This window comes from Athene noctua, chromosome 10, assembly GCF_965140245.1.
Source record: "Athene noctua chromosome 10, bAthNoc1.hap1.1, whole genome shotgun sequence".
Classification (NCBI taxonomy): domain Eukaryota; kingdom Metazoa; phylum Chordata; class Aves; order Strigiformes; family Strigidae; genus Athene; species Athene noctua.
This window is the reverse complement of record NC_134046.1, coordinates 14,523,571-14,546,728: the sequence shown is the minus strand read 5'-3', so window position 1 is coordinate 14,546,728 and position 23,158 is coordinate 14,523,571. Positions and strand designations below refer to the sequence as shown.

The window sequence follows — 23,158 nt, the reverse complement described above, 5'->3', positions numbered from 1 at the left end:
TTAACCACATAGACAAACATGTACTCTGTAGGCTGTTTTCCTGAGTGGAGGTCCAGGTCTAATGATAGAACTTTTAATATACCTCTTTTATGTATGTTATTTAACAAGCCTACATATACATTTAATTTTTTGGTAGTCTTCAAATTGCAATGAGTTAGTTGCAAAATGAACCTTCCAGTCAGGGTTTATTTATTACATCTCATCACAACATCAGTACTCATATTAATAAAATATGCATTTGTAATTTATCTCTACCTGAAATTCATATCCAAGAAGGTCAATAGGGATCCTGTGCTTCCTAGCATAATTTTGCATAGCTCCAGTTAAGAAAGCTTGAGTAAAATAGAATCCTGACAGCCAAAAAACTGTGGGCTTCCCTAATTCATACCAACCCTGGAAAGAGGAAAATAACACATTCAATAATCTGAAAGAGACAGATCCTATATTGTTTGACCATTTTCTACATTACTCAGAAAATCTAAGTGAAGTCTGTCACTCCTTTCCCAACACTCCTTTAACGTAAAGGACAAATTAGATTAAAAACCAGATTAAGTAATTGGTAGTACTGCTTCTTTACCTTACCTGTAAAAATTTCAGCCTTTCTAGAAAATCTAGAATATAGCTCCCTAATGGTTTTAGACTTGGGTATGAACGTTTTGCCCACTTCTCAGGAACTTTTCCAATAAGTAGACTGCCAGACAGAGCCTCCAGTTCATCATCCATAATAACCAGTCCTTTAATGGCTTTCTTCAGGTTAATTAGTGTAATACGAATAGTTCGGATTAAACTAGAATTATAAAAATAAACAAAAATTTTCATACATTTTGCATGACTTGTAAAACATGACATCCTCACTAGAAAAAAAGAAAAAAACTGGATTTATGGAACCATTTATAGGACTTGTAGAGCTGCTACATAACTGCATAATTAGCCACTTCTGTGAAGTCATGGATTTGCACATTTGTGATGATTTATTTAAGACTAGAAACAATTTAATAAATTAGCTTATTATCTCTGATATACTCTGTATTATTTGGTAAGAGAATAAATTGGGAACTCCAAATGTATACACTGTATACTATATGAAGGAAAAAGTTTTAGATTACAAAAGAAGAGGTGGGTAGGATTTCCAGAAAGGAAAACTTGCAGACTGAAGGCCAGAGAGCATTATTGAAAGTCTGGGAGAAAATGAAGTGGGAGATGTGAAGAGATAAATAGAAAACAAGGAGGACAGAGAAAAACAGGGAAGAAAGAGTGAAGGAGCAGCTGAAAGAAAGTAAGAAAGAAAATTAGGAAACAAAGTCAAAAGAGAGACTGAGGACCCAAAGAGAAGAATTAAAGTGATTACAGGTTTGTAATCTTAGAAGAATAGTTGCAAAAATAAGGTATAAGAAAGGCATCAGAAAAGGGGAAAAAAAGGAAAAATTTAAAAACAGAAGCGTATGAGACAATAAAGAAATAAACAGAAATATTTCCAACTATCAAGGAAAAGGTTACATAAACTATAACTGTGCATGTATTACAGTTTCTAGCCCCTTTACCCTACAGGTCAGAAATACGAAGAAAATAAAATATAATTGAAGATAAAGATGGGGAAAGAGAAAGTGAAGTTAAAAAAAAAAAAAAAGTTCATATTTTCTTTTCCAAGTGCCCCCTCAAACTCCTTCCTTCTACCATGTATTTTTCTCTTTCAGTTCATTTTGCCACTAGATCACTTCTCCTAACATCTATCCTACATTCTGATTTTCCACAAGGAGTAATGGTGCTTGGACTGAAGATTTCATTACAGACAATTAGAAGGGAACAAAATAAATCAATAAAATATTTCACACAACATAGGGTTTACAGTGTATGATCCACAGGAAAACTTTTCCTGCAAATGGAATTATTTTGGTTACATTTAATAAAATATAACACTCTTACTTGTTAAATCTTTCCATTTCTTGCACCAACACAGTGTTCATACTTTCTTCATATCTCACAGGATATTTACTTAGGCAACCTTCAACATCAAAATCATTTGGAAGCTGTAAATGACAACATATTTGGAAATCATTCCATATGTCATTGTGCATTGACATTACATTAAAAGTATGCTGATGTGAAAACTGCAGAGTAATAGATACCATTCAACTTTCTGATGAGTATTTTACCTATACACCATTCAGTAGTTTAATACAGTACTTAGTAGTTTAATCTGAATAAAAATTATGGGTTTTTAAAGTGTAGTTAATCTTTTAAAAACCACCTAGAATTTTTCATACCATGAAAAGTTATGAATACAATTTAATTTTATTTTAAATTTATTCACATGAATGAATCAACCATTCTTTCAAGTTGTGTTTGCTCTGTGTTCTCTCTCTGTCTCCTATCTATTTAATAAAACTTCTTTCAACTGAAATATAACTGTGGTCTGTTACAGACAGCCATGTAAGTTTTTACTTTCATATTGCACTAAATTCCTCCCAGGAGGTTTTTCCTCCAACATGAAATCAATTTGACACTGAAGATTCTAGTTAAAGAATTTCTGCTTTGTAAAAAGATAGATGTGAGTCATTGGTATAATAAAATACCTTGCTGAGAATATCATCTGCAATTTCATAAAGAGCGCTGTCACCACCTCCAGAAGTTCCCTGAATGCCTCCTCCTTGTGTTAAAAGCAGAGATTCGAAGAGGATCTTAGTTTGCTGAAGATCTTTTGAAATATCCACATTTTCATGCAAACCAAATACCTCTGGATGCTGACTAAAAGGAAGACTCTAGAACAAAATAAACATCTGCATGAGATAAAGCAGCATGCTAGGACTTAGATCCAAGGCTTCTTTCAGAAGCCAAGTGAAAGAACACCACTGATTTCAGTTGAAGGGGGATAAGGACCTTAGTGGTAGGTATTTGCAGACAGTATTACTGGTGATAGAGCCATCACCTCACTTACAGAAAGCCATTTCCAAGGAATTACTGATTATCTGTGCTAGGTCTTCCTATCTACTTACTGATTCTGTCTCCCTCTCAGAAGCGTTCTAGATTGTGGCAAGGATAGGAGGGTGTTAGGCAAGTAGCCAAGCACACACAGTTTAATGTGCTGCAAAACTACCTCTTCAGAAGCCTTTAAGGATTGCCTTCTGAGGGCATCATCATAAAAGTTCAAAATCTTGTTGCTACTTTTTACCTTGATAAATTCAATGTAGTCCTCATATGTGCCTTTTGGTGGAGCATAATATTTGCCACTGGGAGAAAAAGTGTAACGAGGATTTTCAATTATATCTGGATTATAGAAGTCATCCAACATTGTCAGCAGTAAACGTCTGTCCCAGTCATCTGTCACTCGACCTCCATAGTTGCACTCACCAGTTAGGTAAGACAAAGCTTCAAAAGGAACATGGCTATATTCATTTATGAATAGCTGAAACAGAAGACATCGGTAATCTAGAGGCTTGAAATATCTGCAGAAAAACAGTGACACCTACAGACTAAAGGGTTGGAAGCTACAGTGCATGCAGAAACGCAGTTTATGGAGTCTTCTCCCTAAGTGTTGGAAATTCAAACTCTGAAATCTTTTTTCAGGTAAAAATTACTGTGTAAAAGAGAGAGAAGTTAGTAGTAAAAGCCTCTTATGAATATCCAAATTAGTAAGTCATCTAAGTCATTCTTGAATTATTTACAAGTGGATAGTTTCTCCAGCCTAAACTTTCTAGATGGACACTTCTTTGTGTCATGAAGAATGTGTATTTCACCTAATTTGTCTTCCAGTCTTCAGAACCCTCTGAGCTCTTCCATTAACTTCTTCGTAACTTTTCCAACTGATCAGCCTCAAGTTTTATAATTCACAGGTTTACTTCTCCTGACTTTTCTACATAGGGCCTGCAGAAGACTCGAGGTCAAGTAGTGTTCAGTATTTAATTTTAGGTAAGGTGAATAGCCTGAGGCTCTGTTAACTAGCAGTATATATGTAAAAAAAATTTCCTCCTCCCAACTACAAAATCCACTATAATAGGTGACTGTCACTAATGTGGTGTTACTTAAAGCACAGTGAGCTCTTATATGACAGTTTTAACTCTTTATGCTTATATATACTCATTATATTCCATACATCTGTATGAATCTAAATCTCATGAAGAACAATTTAATTTTATTTAATTTGTAATTTTGAAAATATTTATGATTGACATTCGTTTCCTTTGTAGCTGAACTGAAGTCACAAAAATCTCTGAACGTTTAATGTAACTTAAGTGTATTTCTCCTTTTCACTATGCTCTGCAAGATCAGAGTTAAAGGTAGGAATAGATTATTTTACCTGCAGCTGTCTGATACTGATTCGCAAGTCTGATTCATTAAATCCATAGGGTATATTCCAACCAAGAGGCCCAAATTTTCTTCTCTCCTGAACAAGAGCATGGAAAAAACAAACTCCAAAGAGCAGTTTCTCCCATACCTTTTGATGAAAACAAACCAAAAAAGTATTATTAACTAGCCTATATGCTCATGTTCAACTTGTACAGAGAACACACCATTTGACTACCACTCACCATCTAGGGTATAAACACAGGCAACTATGAAGCATGCTGTGGTTATGTGACTTGGGAACAAATGCATGCATGGTTGCCACATATGCAAGAACATTTAGCTAGCTCCTCAAGTATCATTACACAAGATTTTTCTCTTCTTCCATGTAAAGGGCAGCTAACTTCATAAGCATTCAAATAGCACCAGATACTTATTTTTAAGGCTCATTAAACAAAGATAAAATACAGATGAATTATTTAATGCAAGTCCTTAGATGCACCCACTTATACCTACGCATACTGATTACCATACTGATATCTCTGAGTAATCCCCCTGTTTTTTCGCAGGCAATGATTGGCTAAGTGGTTCATTACTTATCAGCAAGACAGACAGGCACTGCAGCACCGGTCCCTGGTAGCAAGAGATCTCAGTGCTTACCATCTCAATAATGATTGCTATGCCCTATTAATGAATGTTCAGAGTTTATGTACAATTGTGTAATGTGTATGTGACATGTAAGCAACGTAATGAAGCCCAAGGAACCGTTTTAAATATTGCCATGTGAAACTACCTGGCAGAGTAATTCTCAACTAATCATCTTTACCCTTGCAAAACCTAAACACACAATCATAGTAAAAATTTTAGCTTATAATATTCCCTGAACAAAAAATCAGTATATCTGTGGATAAAAAAAAAGGAAGAAATAATAGAACTGTGAAGAGATAGGCACATTACCAGCTCCTTTTCAGGGCATCCAGAGAAGAATACAGGATCAGAAATAGGATCAGAAAGAAATGACTGCAGTAGGTTTAACCGGAGACCAGTAGGAGGTTCATTTGTCATCTTCACTCCATTTTGCAAAATGGTTACTGGAAACTAGAAATAAAAAATAGCATAACTCCATTCAGAAAGTGTGGAATATATGCTATATTGTTATAACAATATATTATTACTCTGTGCTTGTTATATAAACAATTATCTGTAATAAATTATATTTTAAACTTCAACAGCTTTTAAAAAAATTCTCAAAGGCATCAAGAAAGTAAGGCCTTGCTGTAAACAACAAACCTATATTTTAAAAGGTTTTCTTGGTATTCAACACCTTATAAATAAAATGCAAAATTAAAATATTGAATTTATGTGAAATAAAACCTTGGTGACAGCAAAAAGAATTCTTAATTATTATATGCTGGCAAAATGCAGTTCCATTCAGTAGTACACAAATTATCACACATCACAACATCAAAATATTACAAAGGAAGCTTGATATTGCTATGTTTAGAATGATTTTTTAAAATATTCTTTCTTGACTAAATTATCTCTTCAACAGCCTCATTGTATTTCAGAGAAGTTCTCTATTATCAGCTCATTCAGGGATATGAATATTTCCTAAAAAATTCATCAACTTCTCCTTTCCCCAAATACAGAACGTTTGACAATGCATGTACCTTTGGTGAAGGGTAACTAGTAAGCCAAAGTCTGAAGACTGGATGACATTTTTCACTGTTAAACTCTTCACATATTTTCTCCAGCACTGGCATCCAGGAAACAGCTAAATGACAATTTTGTAAACAAACCCACGTTCCTTTTTCCATTCCTTCCTTAATCATTTTTGCAGCTATAGGTCCTTGTCCTTGTCCTAATGAGATGGACTGAAACTTATTTCCAACCATCTCTTTGTCATTTGCCAATTTCAGGAGGCCTTGAACAGAAAGCATAAGATTTTAGCATTTTTTCATTAAAAAGAAGTTATGTCAGGGAAAAAAACCCAAACAAACCACGTTTATTACTATTTTGTTAAAATGTACATACAAAAAAATGGTATAGCTTTGATGTGGAGTGTAAGATTTATTCAGTTTAAAATACCATTCCCATTTTTAGGAAGCACAGAATTTTACTAGTGTGACATGATGCACTCAAATCTGCTTGCCCAAAGTGCAGAATAATCTTCATTGTGTATTGAAGGGGAATATCAGGTCCCTAATCTGAAAAGTTGTACTATGCTTTTGTTTCCTCTTTCTGTGTATACTTACTAGACATGGGATCTGCTCCTGGAGATAGCACAAATATTAAAGGGATTGTAGAATTTGAATCTAAGTAACTTTTTGTTAGATCAAAAGGTGGTGGCTCTACAAATTTCTTTCCCAGCTTATCAGTTACAAATGTTGTTATAGCTGGACCAATCTGGTAAAAAAAGTAAATGCAAACCGTTAACATGAATTAAACATAACTGCATATTTGACAGTATCTTTTATGTACTATATATTAGTTAAATTCCTGAGCCTACAGACACCTCTCTGATTTGCAAGGATTTGAGACTAGTCTTGCAGAAGGCTTTAGAAGCAAAGGTTTCACCTCTTGTTTACACCAAGACGAATAATAATGCTTTCAGAAAATAAAAAAATAACATACCTCATATAAATAATATTAAATTACATTAAGACTTTAATTCAGGCTTTACCTGATGTGAAGGACCAACACATTCCCCCTCAGTATGTATTAATGTAATTAGTTTTAATTAATTCTATGGAGCAATTGCAATATGTACTTTAGGAACAAACAGTGTTAAGATTTAAAGTACTCTGAAAGATACACGGAAATTCCATCAGACAAAAGACCTCAGCTGATGCTTGTGGTGTTTGCATTGCTCAATTGAAAGTTAAAGAATTTTCATAATAAAATATGATGAAGAACAGAGTAGTTACCACCAGTGCCAACAATGCTACAAGACATGGAACAGTCTACAAACACCTGATAACAGATCATTTTACCTTGTCTGGTCTTAAGCATCGAAGAATTATAATCTTTTGTAATTCATTTAATGTACTATTCAATTGTTCTGGTAATGGAAAGCTTTGTGGCTCTTTGCTGTCATAAATTTTTTGCCATTCACTTGTATTTTCAGAGATGTGACTCCTAGAGAAAAAAGCACTTACGATTACTGTAAACACCTGGGGTCTGTTTTTTGATGTTTGATCAAAAGCCAGTTGCATTCTATTGTCATACAGCCCTCTCAACAGCTACATCAGCAAATCCTACAGTTCAGCTCCTCCATGCTGAAGAGTGAAAAATCTTTTCCCACCATGCCGTTGCAGACATATAAGACTCCACCTGAAAGGTTCTGATTTAAAGTAAGTTCTTCATAATCATCCACCCAGCACTGCTTGGACCTCCACAGGTCTGGGCAAATCTTCTGCCTATTTCAGGAAAACTCCACTTTTTATCTGAAGAAAATTACCAGGAAATTCAGCCAGGGAAAAGATTTTTTTTCCTTCACGCAACATCCAGGGTATATCCTCTGCAATGGGACAACTCTCGGACAGTTTAAAGGCTGAATCATCATCCACATTGCTACTAAACCTCCAAAAGGGGAGAAACACAAACCAGCCCCAAACAATTTCTTCTAACAGAGTAGTGCTTCTGCAGTCAGGTCCAAATCCTCCAAATACTTGAGCTCTGTCAGTTATTTATATGCAAGACTTGTACAGCCATGGTGGTTCCAGAATTTAGGGTTAAATTCTATTTAAATCCAGGATTAAATTCTCCTGATTTCAGGAGATTAGATTTTACCAGAAAAATCCATCTGCCAGCATGGCAGTGGAATTCTGCTACATATACTTCCTTTGGCCTCCACTGACCTTGAAACACAGTTTCTCTACCACTTAGACATTCTAAAAGAAAAGTTTCTTTAGGGAATGCCTCAAATAATTTAGGAAAATAGTTTAATTAAATAATATTATAATTAGCCAACTGACTAGTTTACTTATGTGAAGCAAACCTAGTGATGAAAAAAGGGGCTGATTTTACCACGCTGGCATTCTGGCACTAGTTTGGAAAACGCATAGGAAATATTTCTTTCAGCACATACTTTGGTCAAAACCAATTAAGGCTAATTCACAACAATATTTTACTATACCTCAGTCCTTTCAGAGCTGGGATTTCACTTGCACGACATAATTCATCCCAGCTCTTATCCGGTAGCCAAGATGGATCTGGATTCTTGTACTTATTCTTGAGACCCACACCCCCAGTTAGTAAGAACATAAACTCTTGATGTTCTATTTCATTTTTAGCCCTGTATTTTTAAAAAAGATGGATAATTTTCAGTTACTGAGATACAACTTTGCATACTATAAAGAATTGTTTAAAATTAATTAAAATTTACTGCCATTTAGTAACACTTCTACTGCAGTAACAGCTGAGATCAGATCTCAGTATTCTATACAGTTAAACTGTATGGTAAAAATGACTGATTAAGACTACAGTAAGGGTTTCAAGAGGTAAATGGTATATATACCTGCCTTTTTTTTTAAAAAAAAGTTCATTTTTTTCTGATTTTTAAAGGTTTTATAGAAAATAATGGATTCTGGGAATACAGTAGCCTTACAAGTTGGCCTAGGAAGAACAGTCCATACACAGATGTGTACACAGTGCAACTAAATAAGTATGCACATTATGGTTGTGATCATGTAATCGTAAACTTATCTTTTCTTTCACAATGCATTCATACAAAATCACAAACCCCCAGAAAGACTAAACTAAAAACCCAGTGGAAGAGAAAAGACTGCAACTAGGATCCCATGATGTACACAAAAGGATAAAAGAGAAAGAAGAAAGAAAATGAAAAACAAAGGCAAAAGCCTAGAAGTTGCTGGGATGGCACATTACTGTCTTATATTTCTTTCTAAAATGTATTATTAAATAACAGCAATTGTTCTTTACATAGGATACTATGTGGTACTACCCAGGCCCTTTAAAAGAAGTCAAAGATGTATCGTTGACAAAACCATTGATTTTAATAAGCATAGGAACATTTTTTTCATACATGCCCAAAGGTTATACATAGTAGTGACACATGCACTCATACTCTTTTACTTGCTAATATTATATTAGAAAACACCAAACATTCATGATCTTATTCCAAAGGCTATATTATCAATATGCACAAGAAATTGTTATCTCATCAACACCTTTTTCCTTTATAAGAAAATAATTAGTTTCTGTTATTAAAAGACTTCACAAAAATGAGCTTACATGAGAAGATTACAACATAGCAAAAATGAGAAGAGCAGCTTGTCCTTTTCAAACAGTGAACGACACACATTGCAATACAAATTGTACGTAAAGTGGTCATTTAGATATCGAAGTCGCTTCTCCAAAAATTTGGATTTGTTACTAAAAAGAAAAGAAGTGAGAAACTGAGACTTCAAACTGAATAACTTAGACAAATCTGTTAAGAAATCTAAATCTATTTAGAGTTGCAGAGGAATTATATTAGGCCCATATGCTACACAACAGAATTAGATGCCAATTTCCAAAAAATTTCAATTATATTTAACGTTTTACAGTTCTTTTAAAAGTCCCAAGCAAAATAATGAGCTGAAATCAATTTGCCAGTTAGGTGGTGGCACTCATTGTGTTGATAATGAAGCCTAGTTCAGAATCAGAATTCACTCTTTCTGTAAGTTACATTCTAAAAATACTTAGATAAAGCATATGCTTACAGTTCATTGTTTGCTCAAACAGTAACTAAAACGAGCATTTACTTAATTAACAAATCATATTTTGTTTCAAAAACCTGCATTAGCAAGGGATAAGAGGTGATTTCAAAATGGGGAGAACTGTTCATAAGAAGAGTATGAAAACACCTTATTTTACAACAGAAAGACTGTATTTACCTGTCATTAATAGAGTTGATGAAGAGATTAACAAACCAGCTAAGGGAGTACTGGTACATGGGATCAATGTTTGCCAAGTCTGCAATACTAAAGAACAGCACTGATGAATGCTTTGCAATAGGTCGATAGCCTTCTCGAGATTCAGCTATTTTAAGTTCCGTTTTCTCAGCAATCTAAATATAAATGGTAGTTGATAAAGGAAAGTTTTCAATATTCTCTTTTGTACAAAAATATTACTACTTAATAACATCATTAAAATAATTCACTTTATGTGATTAAAATAGTTCACTTTACAGCACTTTATAATGCCCGAGTAAGACATCTTTTATGTTCCAAAATGCACAATCACATAATTACAGTAGATGAGTACTTGCCCTTAACATAGTACTGCCTGATCTATTTACCTATACTACACGATTCAATAGTCAAAACAAAGGACAAAGGAGGCACAATGGTTTCGATGCATCATCTAGCATCAAAAGTATCAATCTTTATCTCTGCAATATTAAAAACCACGGGCAATTTCAGACTGGTTAGGTATTTAAGCTCTAGTTATTCTACCATAAATCAACTTCATACAAAATAATACTTGGAATATAAAAAGGTTTTTCAAAATTTGGCCATCGGACATATTCTAGGATTACATTTGATAGGCATTAACAAATAGCAGGAAGACCAACGTCAGCTTAAAGAAAACACTAGTACTGGATTTCTCTTAAGACTATAGCAATTAAAAAACCCCAACTTTATGCTCTTACTAATGTTATTTAGCTCTCATTGATTCAGCTGATATTTCATACATAACATATGACAAAAGAATCTGGATTTGCATACCTACATTGGCCACCCAGATTATTAATGTTTCCCTGAATATTTTAATTGTTTTAAAAAATTAGTTCCTTCATCTTAAGATGTTAACTTCAGAATTTGTTACTTTTCACTCAGTCCTTACAGTCAGACAGCTATTCTTCAAAATACTTTCAATTAAAGACTGAATAAACCATCAGTGAAGATTCAAGGATGGATTCATTTTTATTTCTCTTCACATTTCACAAGCACAGAATTTCCTCCTTGTGCTTTGCATCTAATTTGCGTTCTTTCTGCTAGCTGCAAATGTTAACATTTAATTTCTACATATTGTTAAGGAAAACACATATACATACTCCTTACCTGCTGTTTTTTTGTGATCTCATTAGCCATCGTTTTAGCAGAATCCAAGACCTCGATAGCAGTCTCATCTTCCAGAATATTCCCTTCAGATGAATGTAAGGTTTCTAGAATTTTCTTCTCAATTTCTTTTAGATGCTTTTTATTGGCTGCAGATTGAAGGATGAGAGCATTTCTTTCCTCTTCTAATTCTGGTCTAATGAAAAAAACATACACAACAAAAACAGTCAATGTTCATCTTCCACTGACTGTAAAGGAACCCCATGAAGATGACTCCTTCCTCCTACAATAGATATTTGTGAACGTTGTCTTCTGTTTAAATAGGTTGTTATTGTTCAGCATATGTTTATAATTCTGAGTACAGATTTCTTTGCATAACTTTAGTTCCGTATTTGGAAATGATGGTCTAAACTTTAACATCTTAGCATCTTGCACATGTCAGCACATCCTAGTTTTCCTTTATTATCTCTGCTGCCTGAAAAAACACCATGTGATATGCGGAATAAGTTTACTGTTGGAAACACATTTTTAGCAAACAGAATTTAGCCCAATTGCATAGACATTTCTGTACAACCCAGAAACTACTTCTCTGTATCTCTGTGAGGGTTCAGATAAGACCCATAAATCAGTTTCAGAGGTACTGTGCATTTACTTCATATGAAATTAAAACTAAATCCTCATAGTTCTGCATCTTTGTCTGGCAGCTTGGTCAAATTGCAAAAATCACAATAATGATTTGAACTTCAATCATATTTCTACAGTGTTCTAACATTCAAGGAATATTTAAGGACAAAATTGCTATAAAAAACCAATGATTTTAAATTGCTTTGTTAATTAACCTGGGGATAACCACCCCACAATAAATATGACAATCTGTTTCCTTAACAAACTATTTAGATGTGACAACTTTTTTCTTTTTTTTAAAGCTGTTACTGAGCAACATTTACACCATGTAACATTCATTTTGCTTTACAATAAATTAATCCCTCATTTCCTTGGAATTATGCCATAAAAAATTTAAATGGATATTTGCCATAAAGAGAGACTTACCTTTCTTTTGCTACGACAATACCTAGCAATTGGTCTTCAAGTCCCTCTGGTGTTATTATAAAATTGATTAAAGAAACTTTTGTAGCAATTTCAGGCATATAGTGTGGATTTCTCAGTTTTGTGGTAATGAAAAACTTGAAATCACTGGAATACTCAATAGTGGTCTCACCAAGCCTGATACACTCCATGCCTCCTAAAGTTGAGAAATGTTAAGAAAAGCATTATCTATTTCAATTACAAAAAAACCCCACCACCTTTTGTGATTAAATAAAAGCAAACTTTTTGTCAACAATAACATTTCCTGAAAAATAAAAAGTAAATAACTCTGATACTCTGAAAAATTCTCACAGGCTTCACTGAGGCCACATTTTGCTTTTAGCAGATGAAATTGAGTCAATCCAATTAGTACCGTATTTTGAATGTGCATATATAATACTGGAGATGGTAACAGAGAGCTGTGAAATTATTCTCAAATAAGATATTCTTACAACCCGTTCTTTCCTTGAATTACTCAAAAACAACCCACACTGAAGGCAAAGAATAATTTCATTGAGAATCTTCCCTTTTCAGAGATGTGTCTTCATTTAGTGTCCTGTAGCAACATGGTGAAGGTTTTCACATAAAACCATTATCATGTGATATATGAATGACATTTATTAAAAAATAAAACAAAACTTCAGGCTGCCGTGAAGTTACACCCCTCTTACTAGAGGCAACAGTAAACCAGAGAGTAATAAGAAAACCATCAGACAGTACCATAGACTTTAAGATGAGCACTAATGTAAACTACTTCAGGGTTCAAAATTAATTTTGATGTACCTTGTTTAAAAGTCTGTTTAAGTAGCAGAGGTTCAAGTGATGGATCTATTTCTTCTCCTACATTTTCTAGCAGAAGTGGAGTTCCAAACTGAATGCAGTTCTCCAGGGTTCTCATATAATCTGTGTCACTGAACTTGATAACATTCAGGCAGTTTTCCTTCTCAAAATTCTTGATCCATTTATTTGCTTGACCTTGAGGATCAATCATTAATGGCCTACAATATACAAGACTGTTTTCTCAGTACTTGCACGAGTTTTTCAAAATTTTAATCTATTTAAAAATGTTTCTGTGTCAGGCTGTCAAGGAAAAAGTGATACAGTTTTGATTCTGTTATTTTAAGAAATCAGTGAAAAAAATGAGGTATAGGTGTTTTATCATAATTTGAAAAGTAATATCAAAAACAGTTTTAAAATTTGCAGAAGATGTTCATAACATTTTCCATAAAATACACCAGCATGCAGAATTCTTGAAAGATCTTGTTCTGCCTCTCCCCTAGAATTCTCAGTATTTAGAATGTATTTAGTTTTACAAGTTTTGAGTTACTTCTCATATATTTTTCACTTAAAAAAATAAAAGTCAACAGTTAGTTGCAATTTACATCTGATATCTTGGTATATCAGCTAATTTAAGACTGGAAATGTAAGCAAGACAGGGAAAGGTGACAACATTTTAATTTTGTTCAACAGATTTGAACCCCTTCGTACTTGCTGATTTCACCTATGTGTATGTATTTTAATGTCAGGCAGCAATGATATCAAACACCTTCTCTAACTGCATCCTCAGAAAACTAAGCAACATTCTAAAAATGGAATTACACACTGTAATCTGAATATAATCTGAATCTATCAAGACTAATTCCTAAAAGGACACAGATCACAAGAACTCTAGAAAGTTTTATAATCTTATATTTCTACTGTGTGCAGATTATTTGCAGGTATCACAAGTTTTCACATAATGTAATAGATATCATCCTTGAAATAAAATTTCAGTACAAATTTTAAAAAGTTGTTAAAGGTTCTAAAAGAACCCTTTATATAGATATTTCACACACAATAAATACCTACAAACCACAAAAATGTCATCTGAAAACCTTATAACTGTAAGAACTTGAAGTGGACTGTGGTATATCTGGACCCAGCAATTCACATAACCTGAATCTTATTAAACAGAAATGCACAGAAATCCTCATGCTTTACAAAACTGTTAGAAATGCTTCATTAGCTAGTAATAGGACAACAAGGTACAACATTAAAAAAGAAAAAAAAAAACCCAACAAAAAAATAAAACCAACCAAAAGAAAAAAAACCAAATAACTTTATCCAAGAGCACTGTGTCTCCTGAAAGGAAAGCTTCCAAGTAACCACGTACACAAACATCTAAAGTGTTACGCCTGTTAAATTTCACAGGAACTGGGTATAAAGATTCCACTCCTGCTTTCAATTACACTGTCTCTAGTCATTTAGTTTGTTTTTTTTAAAAAAAGTGAAAACTTGTTTGGATTTGAAAATGAAACCTTTTTGTCACCTACCAACGTCTTGAATTGTTAACAATGACCCCATTGTCTACAGAAAATATGTCAGTTGGCAAACCAGCAATATTCCAGGCTCTTATTTTTATTGGGTCACCAAGAGTCTTATTCAAAGAGAAATTCTCAGAACAAGGGATATTCTTCTCCTGTGAAAAAAACACAAAAGAAAAGAAAACCCATTTTATCTTTATCCCATGTCTCTTTATATCTTTTATTAAATGCCAGTTCAATTCAAAGTGACTATGTGCATTTCCTTTTAAGGGTTTGAAACAGGTCAAGTATAAGTAAAAGTCCTGGGAAAAATAAAAACATAGTTTCAACAGCTAACTGTATTTCCCCACTGAATACTTACTCTCTCTCCAAAATTGTAGGATTTGTCTAAGTTTTTTTATATTCTAAATGAGGCTTTCTTGTTACACAAAGTTATGACATTGCATTACCTTAAGAAATTCTCATACAGTTGGAAATAATCTAATGACTATATCTTTCATTAACTCAATATGGTAATCCAGTGCTGATTTGTTACTGTTTAATGTCACAGTCACAACTGGTGACTTCAAATTACTTGATTTATGAATTACAGCATTAGTATAAGTATGTTGGAACTGTCCCATTGCAAACAGCATAATCAACCATTTAATTAACATATTTATCTGTGCTGGTGTAAGTTATTATATAAATTTTTTTACATTATACATAATAGCATTCTAAATTTAATTCTTTCATTTAAAGGCAAAAAGAGAAAAATATGAGATTTCATTTAAGTAATAATCAAGGTTTACAAAGTCAGTGATGTTGCTTTTGTTTCTGATCTGCTACTTTAAGTCCCGAGTAAATTCACTGATTTAACTAAATTCAAATTTACAGAATATGGGATCAGCAGATTCTATCCCATTGATCTTAATGAGTTTTACTAGGCTAATATTAAATGACAAGTAATTTTTTAGGCCTTTTGCAGTAGGCTGAAAAAAACAAACACTTATTTAAATATAAAATAACCTAACCTTGCACAGTTTGTTCCAGTTTTTGATACATTCTTGTCGAAATCCAGCAGTAAAAGCTCCCAGATATGCTATCACACCAGCTGATATCAGAACATCTCCTGTCAAATTATCATATATGTCTTGAAGATCATGTGCAGCATTATTCCATCTATGAGAAGCAGAAAATACAGACAAAAATGGTGCTGAAACCTCCATATTAATGATACCGATGACAAAAAAATCAGCAATTTTGTTGTTATCTTAACTTCATGTGGAGAATAAGGGCACTGTGTTTATGTATTTTATTACCATTTTGAAGACTTTTTCTACCGTTCTCCTAATGTTGCTACCCATACTTTTACTTTACAAAAAATCAGGGATCTTTCAAGGGCCCAGACTGTTAACACTCAGCAGCAGTACAGCCCTCAGAGAGAGATAGGGCATTAAAGGCTCAGAGAACTGATGTTCAAATTCTATTTCTACAATGCCTGTTATATCTGACATTTGAGCTTTAACCTGACCTTGATTTCTCTCCACCAAGGCCTCCAATCAACTTCTCTGCTCGTTTTAGTTTCTTAGCACACAGATCAACCTGGAATTCTAAACGTGACTTTTCTTCAGTTTTCTCAGTGAAGGTTTGTTCCAAAGCAGCCAAACGATTTTCAACTGCTGCAAGTTCTTCTCTCTTCTGATTCAAGAGTGTCAGTGTCTCTGCTAAGGACTGCTGTGCCTCTCTTAAACGATCTTTCTTGGGTGCAACCACCTGTTCAATTACAACCAATACACAAATGTTTAAAGCACATTTATGTGACATTTTTTGTGGCTTATTATTTAATACAACTCTTAGGGTGAATATACCAAGCAGTATAAAGATTTCAGAGCACTTAAGGACTATGATCAAAAACGCACCTTTGCAACCCTGTCATACACCTCCATTGCCATAATCCATTTACATAAACCCTCTGCCGCTGAGGAAGCTTTAGCCACCTTTTCTGGATCAAACTCTGGATTAGTCAAGTATTCAGCCCTAATCTTCCGCATGATAGCTGCCTGGAAAACAAAAACATAGTTCATCAAAGTTTTGTGGCTGACACTTTAAAATTATACTGACTGATCACTGTTTCTCTACACAATGAAAGAGGAAAGAACTACTCAGTATTAATTGTAGTAGAAACCACTGCTCATTTGTTTCTGATCATGCTTTGTGGTCTTTTCTTGTTTTCATCTTAATCCTATCCTTATCTTTTATAATCATATATTTGCTATGTCTTCCATGTGGCAGCTACCTAAGTGCTAAGAGCATTGCAGTCACGTAGAAACCTTAATTTATGCTGTCCCTTGTGCAAAACATGCTAATTTCTCTTTTTGCTGTCTTTTCTAAAGAGACACAACTGTTGGGGATCGTTATAAAAATGTATTTCTACTACTGTAAGAAAAAATATAAATTAATTATATTGCTTGTGCCTACTTTTGTGGACCAGTTTTATAAGGGACAAAGCATATTCAGTTTCCACTGAGCAAATGGCAAGAATCACACTCCTGGACACAGAATAATGAACAGGACAGACCATTTACTCTGATACAGGTTTTTTTATGTGTTATTTTTACCTTTTGATAAAATACTATCTATAAATTGCTAAATTAGAAACATTTGTGCATGGAAGGACATTTCAGTCAAATAGAAGACAGGCTATATAGAAGCCTCAGAAATTCCCAAACGGAATTCTAAAACTTTCTGAAATGCCACTTAAGAGGCTCACCCTGAGGAAGTTTGACTCACTTGCCATGACCATACTCATCCTATAGAGGTGTCTTATCATCTTGTAAAGATCCTTGATCATAACAGAAGTTGACTAACTTGGGACAAACAGGGCCTCTGATATAAAATTTTGTATTTTTTTTTCCCTGCAAGCAAGTGTCTACATGGTAAAAATCACTGAAAAATTAGACACAAGTCTTACTGGAATATTGTCCTTGTCATATTCTTTCAAATCCTTTAAGAAATTCATATGCCCAAGCAGTTTCTTGCTTGGACCCCAGTAATCCAAGACCTACAAAACACAGTAGGAAATATTTTTTCAAGCTTTAAAACAAAGACACAAACAAAAAATGACAAATTTCTTTTAACTGAAACTCATGCATACTTAATACTCATGACCTTGTACCTCCTTGAGATGTCAATAAAGGAGAAATTCTACCAGATCAAATATTTCCCCCAAACCATACCTAAAGCCAGAAATTGAACAGCCTCAGGGAAGAGTTACGTATTATCTATATAAAAGTCAAGCAAATTAAATGTGTTCTCTTTGCACATTACAAAAATTAGAAAATTAGAGTCTTCTGTAAGTTTTCAGTAAAAGAATGAATAGAGGCTGTCCTTGCCTACTTTAGCGGACCTTGGGTTATCTTCTTTATTGAAAAAGTGCTTTGTGTTGAGAAAAACATGAATTACACTTTTATTTGAAACTATTGTCTGCCATTTTACCTTGCCTCTAGTCTCTGAAGGATCTGCAATTTTTTCAGGTTTTATGTCTTTCATGACACAGACAGCAGCCATGACAAGTTTGACACCAGATGGAGGATTTTTCATTGATTTGACAATTGATATATCAGAAGGCTGAAATAAAAATCACATTAAAAGGAATTATGAAAAAAGTTATGCCTTTCTCACTGCTAAGTTAAATGAACTAATAGAAAAAAGGGGAGTTATAATGCCATTACCAATGAACATACTTCAAGGACTTTTAAATGGGATGATACAGTGTTAGCAAGACAACAATATCCATCAATGTATCCCATGCAGGAGAAATAAAAATGAAATAAATGCTTGTAACTGTAAACTAATGATTGATTAAAATTATGTTTTTAAAAGTTAAGGTCAGAATATTTTTTGATACACTTCCATAAGTGTCATCCAAGACATCTCATATACTTCATAACTTCTGCTAAACTACCTCCTACTATACTAGAATAAATTCCTGCAGGATTTTCTCAACAATATCGCTTTCAATTATGTGTAAACCATGACAAGGCCAAAACCTTTAAATCAAAGATCCAGATAATTTTAGCCATAAATAAATGCCATGTTACACATTGTCGTCAGCATTACCTCAGCTGAAAGAGGAAATTCAGCTGATACCACTGCTGGTAACTACAGGTTTTGGTTACTCTTCCCACAAGTGGACTTTCTTGCAAATTTTTAAATGCACCACCCCCCTTTGTATTCTGAACAATGACTGTACAAGGTCCTCTCCTTTGTCAAAACCAAGGAAATGTAACACTTTTTAAATTCCTTCCATCTTAGTACATCCTTTCCCAAACAAATGGAAGAGTTTCATCATGTTAAATAATTCTTTCAAATGCTGAAGTTTAGATCAACTTGCCTTCAAAGTGTCAAGAGCATCAAGTGCTGCCTCCAGGGCTGGGATTGCCTCTGCCAGGTCACTCTCACATTCATTTTTCAACATCTGAGCTTCTTCAGCTTTTTCTGTAGCAATTTCTTCATCTACTTTTACAATTTTTCTTTTTTGTTCTACTTCTGCAGATTCTATTTCTATAGTCTAAAGAAAAACACATGTAAGTTTCCTAATGAGCAGGGAATGAACAAATAAAATGAAATTACCTAGTATGGCACTTATGGAATATAGTAAAATATAAATAGAAAATTGAAGTATTTCAGTATTTTCACTTTATGTTATGGGAATAATTTGTTTCTTAGTATAATGCAACAATATCTTGGAGCTTTAACAGTAGGTAAACTGTGTGAAATAAAACCACTGTCAATAAAAGCTATTTAAAATATGGCTGAAGTTCAGGAGAGAATAAACTCTTCATGTTTGTGCATCAGGCTGTGACAAAAATATTACTAGCTTTTATAGTGAGTTTGCATAGCTTCATAGTATACAACATTAACTACTGAAATTCATTTTCTTTTCAGTGATGAGTCAAGCATTCATCCAAGTACTCCCTTTTCAGTTCTACTTAAGTGACATCTAGTTTTCTTTGAGGTTTGTAAGAGTAGGTAGAAGAGATATCACTGTATCTGTAAAAACACAACTCAGAAGCAAGTGCATAAAAACGTCAATCAAATCTTGCTTTTTTGTGATGTGACAGTAACATACTAGATAAGCATATTTTTGCAAGTCAGAATTTTCAAAAACACTTAAGAGATTGGTTCCTATGTCCATGGTCCTACATGAGCTCAAAAACCTGAACTCAACTCTTACTATTTTCTGAAAGTCACACATCAGCAACCTTATACAGACATATTCTTTATTACCTGTCTACAATCAGCTGAGATACTGAAGTAGAAGTGCATTGTAAAATTATGATTTCTCATTCAAAGCTAATTATTACAAAGGTGAAATTACAGTTCCTAAGTATACACGTGTACATTAAAAACCACAAAGTTATATTTGTATAACTCTACCTTCATCATGTCTGCATTATCCAATTTAGCCTCTTCCAGTTTGGGCTGCAGCTGAACTAGCTCCTGTTTCATCTCACCAACCTATACATATGCAAAAGAATCAGGTAGGTTGTAGAAGTGCCAAGTACAATTTCCAACAATTTCTAGAAGACGTAGAATTTACCTAATGACTACTTTATTGATAGAAGAAAATAACATTCAGTTTCAAATCAAAACACTTCAGAGACTTATTTTTATCTCATATGTACAATCTCTAATTTTAAGAACTACATTCACTTATAGTCACCTGTTAACCATTTGGGAAAGGGAAGCTCTGCTCTTATACTGCTTAGCAATACATGCTTAGAGGTCTGTGACCTCTAGCACAACTGCTACGACTGCAAGAAAGAAAAGGCAAAATACATTTCTTATAGTTTTACTGTTGAAGATCGAGCTAAACAAAATCTTAAGTAATGCTTTTGACTGACTTCTCCACGAAAAGACCTGCTTTTGCCAAACATTTTGTATTTTCATTTCTATTTTTGTCCTAACTCACTTGTGATTCAGCAAAAGCTAGTTTATCCAGTCCATTCACATATTTCTTCCTGGCTTTCATTACAGTGTCTCGTTTCTGAGTAAGAAGTTTCCGAAACACAGCAATAAGATCAAGATAAGAAGTAGGAGTAACATAATTGTGGTGTCCCAGACTTTGCAAGAACCTATTAAAAAAAAAAAAAAGAGTGCCTTTAAGTTTTGGTTTATTTTTTTGGTTATACTAGCTTTGTTAGCAAAGTTATATAACTGTTTTACAAATAATACCAGTAAACAATTTTGACAATTTAATATTTTTATTAAATCATTTTATTAAATCATACTAGGCAGATAGTATGCATTAACTTTTAAGACAGAAATGAGTAGTAATGAAACTCAACCACCTACTATTTTGTTGGTTCTTCCTTCTAAAAATTCAGCTGAGTGCTCTGTTGCACAATTTACTACTTTCAACAACATAATCTTTTCCCTCTTAATATTTCTATAAATGAACGAGTTGTTTCAAAAAGAAACAGACTGACCTTACAGAGAGTGACAGAACTGAAGTATGAAAGTATTTACAGATGGGCACAACTTCCTGACGCTCACCATCTGTGAGCTGAAGTGTTTCTAAGAACTTATTAGCCACACATTCAAGGGCATCTTCAGGCCATGGCTGAAGGAGAAATGAGGAGAGAAGCATTTCTAAAATTCAGTGGTTAGAAGTCTTCATACTTTAAAAACAATTTTTACCATTCAAAACACCAGAATAAGACACACTAGTCCCAGCTATGTCTCAAGAACAAGTAATAATGTATTAATTAATTAATAATTAATAATTATTAATTAACAATTAATAAGGGCTGGATCAGACAGAAATATCACTATCCATGCAATCTTTTCTGGCAACTCCAGGCTGATCTTCTAGTTAAAAGCTATATATTGCCATTCTATCCAAACATTTCTGTGTCTATGTCATCCTTTGGCAGAAAAATCAATTGATATCAGCACCAAGCCAAGCTATAGAGCTAATTGCACTTTATTGTGAGTAACAACAATTATATCGAGGATTGTTAACTACAGTATTTTTATGAGATTTATTCTGCTATAAAAGATCTACTGATAAACAACAGGATTTGTATTTTATAGTCATTCCCCTGATGCATGATCTGCTTAATAAGCAGCAGAAACTGTGATCATTTTACAATCACATTGAAATGGTTTCTCTAGTCCTTTAAAACATACACATCATGCAATAAAATGACAAAACATCGAACTGAGACTATTCACTACTTCAGAAATGTAAAATCTGTAGCAACAAAATTTAAGTTTGCTTAGTTATAGAAATACTGAGATTGTACATCAAAGAACTCCCAAAATACTACAAAAAATGCCAATGCTATTTTAAAATTTTGAAAAACATAGAGTACTTCTATACAGAAGACAAGAGAAAATCTAATGGGACATGAAAATATAGATTGTTACAAAACTAAAGTAGTTTCTTGAGGAAACAATATAAATACTTTCACATACCTGGAACCAATCAATAGTACAGCAGTTGATAAGTGAGGGAAACTGTCTCAGACGATTGCGGAAAGCATCTCCAATTGGGCTGAATGCCACCACAATATGGAGGTTTTCTTTGCAGCAGTTCACAAAAAATGCAAACAAGGCCAAGGGACTGAATTCTTCATGTTTACTGCCAGCCTGAACTACTGCACGAACACCCTTAGAAATAATACATAGGGTAAAACCTGTTATGTAATTTATCATTAAGCACTTCTGAAGTCCTATAGCAATCTTGATAGCATCACCATGAAATTTTTTATCAATAAATGAAACATGTAGAATAAACTAGAAAAACAGAATGAGCAGTAAATACTATTTGAGAATAGGGTTATGATATTGATTTGTGACCCTGACAACTCATTCTAGAAATGATCATCTGCTGCTTTGAGCGTCTGAGAATACATCAGAACAAAATCTAAAAATCTATGCCAAGATGAGTTCCAGGTGGATAAAACACATTAAGATGAGACAGAGGGTTAAGACATTCTGAGAAATCAAAATTCATATTTAGCTCCCTCAAATAAAGAACCAAAGCCTTCTCATGATAAATACAAGTATCAGGCTTAGTTAATAATCAATCTTCAGTCACTCAAAGATTTAGGAGATACAGTCAGATGAGGCAAATTATTACTTTCATTACACAAAAGCTACTATCACAAAAGCAAGTGTTTTTCTCATCATCTACACTTCAAGTGTCATATAAGTCCCCTAAACAACATTTCCAGATATAAACTCACTAAGAACTTTTTTAGCTTTAATATTATACTAAAATATGCTGTACTTACCTAATTGGAGAGGAAGATTTAAGTTCCAAACACCAAAACATATTAGATTAATTCATTTACTAAAACCAATAATCCCTCAAAACAAGAAGAAACCTCTAAATTTGAAACTAAAAAGTACTTCATAAAAGTATTATTA

At 33.6% G+C, this 23,158-nt stretch overlaps 1 protein-coding gene across 1 annotated transcript in view; it reads right to left on the bottom strand.

Annotated features, from left to right (window-relative positions):
* Window positions 1–23,158, bottom strand: part of DNAH12 (dynein axonemal heavy chain 12) — a 72,481-nt gene that overhangs the window by 3,039 nt on the left and 46,284 nt on the right. The window contains exons 45-71 of the mRNA XM_074913816.1: window positions 22,202–22,396; window positions 21,211–21,344; window positions 20,694–20,856; window positions 20,159–20,239; window positions 19,113–19,289; window positions 18,215–18,346; window positions 17,691–17,780; window positions 16,639–16,779; window positions 16,251–16,492; window positions 15,751–15,898; window positions 14,747–14,892; window positions 13,218–13,432; window positions 12,399–12,591; window positions 11,352–11,544; window positions 10,182–10,354; window positions 9,538–9,678; window positions 8,420–8,578; window positions 7,275–7,419; window positions 6,537–6,687; window positions 5,952–6,205; window positions 5,239–5,379; window positions 4,295–4,432; window positions 3,170–3,403; window positions 2,574–2,759; window positions 1,924–2,027; window positions 583–787; window positions 256–393 (exon numbers count right to left, since the gene is read on the bottom strand). Of these exons, the coding sequence (XP_074769917.1) occupies window positions 256–393; window positions 583–787; window positions 1,924–2,027; window positions 2,574–2,759; window positions 3,170–3,403; window positions 4,295–4,432; window positions 5,239–5,379; window positions 5,952–6,205; window positions 6,537–6,687; window positions 7,275–7,419; window positions 8,420–8,578; window positions 9,538–9,678; window positions 10,182–10,354; window positions 11,352–11,544; window positions 12,399–12,591; window positions 13,218–13,432; window positions 14,747–14,892; window positions 15,751–15,898; window positions 16,251–16,492; window positions 16,639–16,779; window positions 17,691–17,780; window positions 18,215–18,346; window positions 19,113–19,289; window positions 20,159–20,239; window positions 20,694–20,856; window positions 21,211–21,344; window positions 22,202–22,396 (4,419 nt within the window). The remainder of the gene's footprint in view (window positions 1–255; window positions 394–582; window positions 788–1,923; window positions 2,028–2,573; window positions 2,760–3,169; window positions 3,404–4,294; window positions 4,433–5,238; window positions 5,380–5,951; window positions 6,206–6,536; window positions 6,688–7,274; window positions 7,420–8,419; window positions 8,579–9,537; window positions 9,679–10,181; window positions 10,355–11,351; window positions 11,545–12,398; window positions 12,592–13,217; window positions 13,433–14,746; window positions 14,893–15,750; window positions 15,899–16,250; window positions 16,493–16,638; window positions 16,780–17,690; window positions 17,781–18,214; window positions 18,347–19,112; window positions 19,290–20,158; window positions 20,240–20,693; window positions 20,857–21,210; window positions 21,345–22,201; window positions 22,397–23,158) is intronic.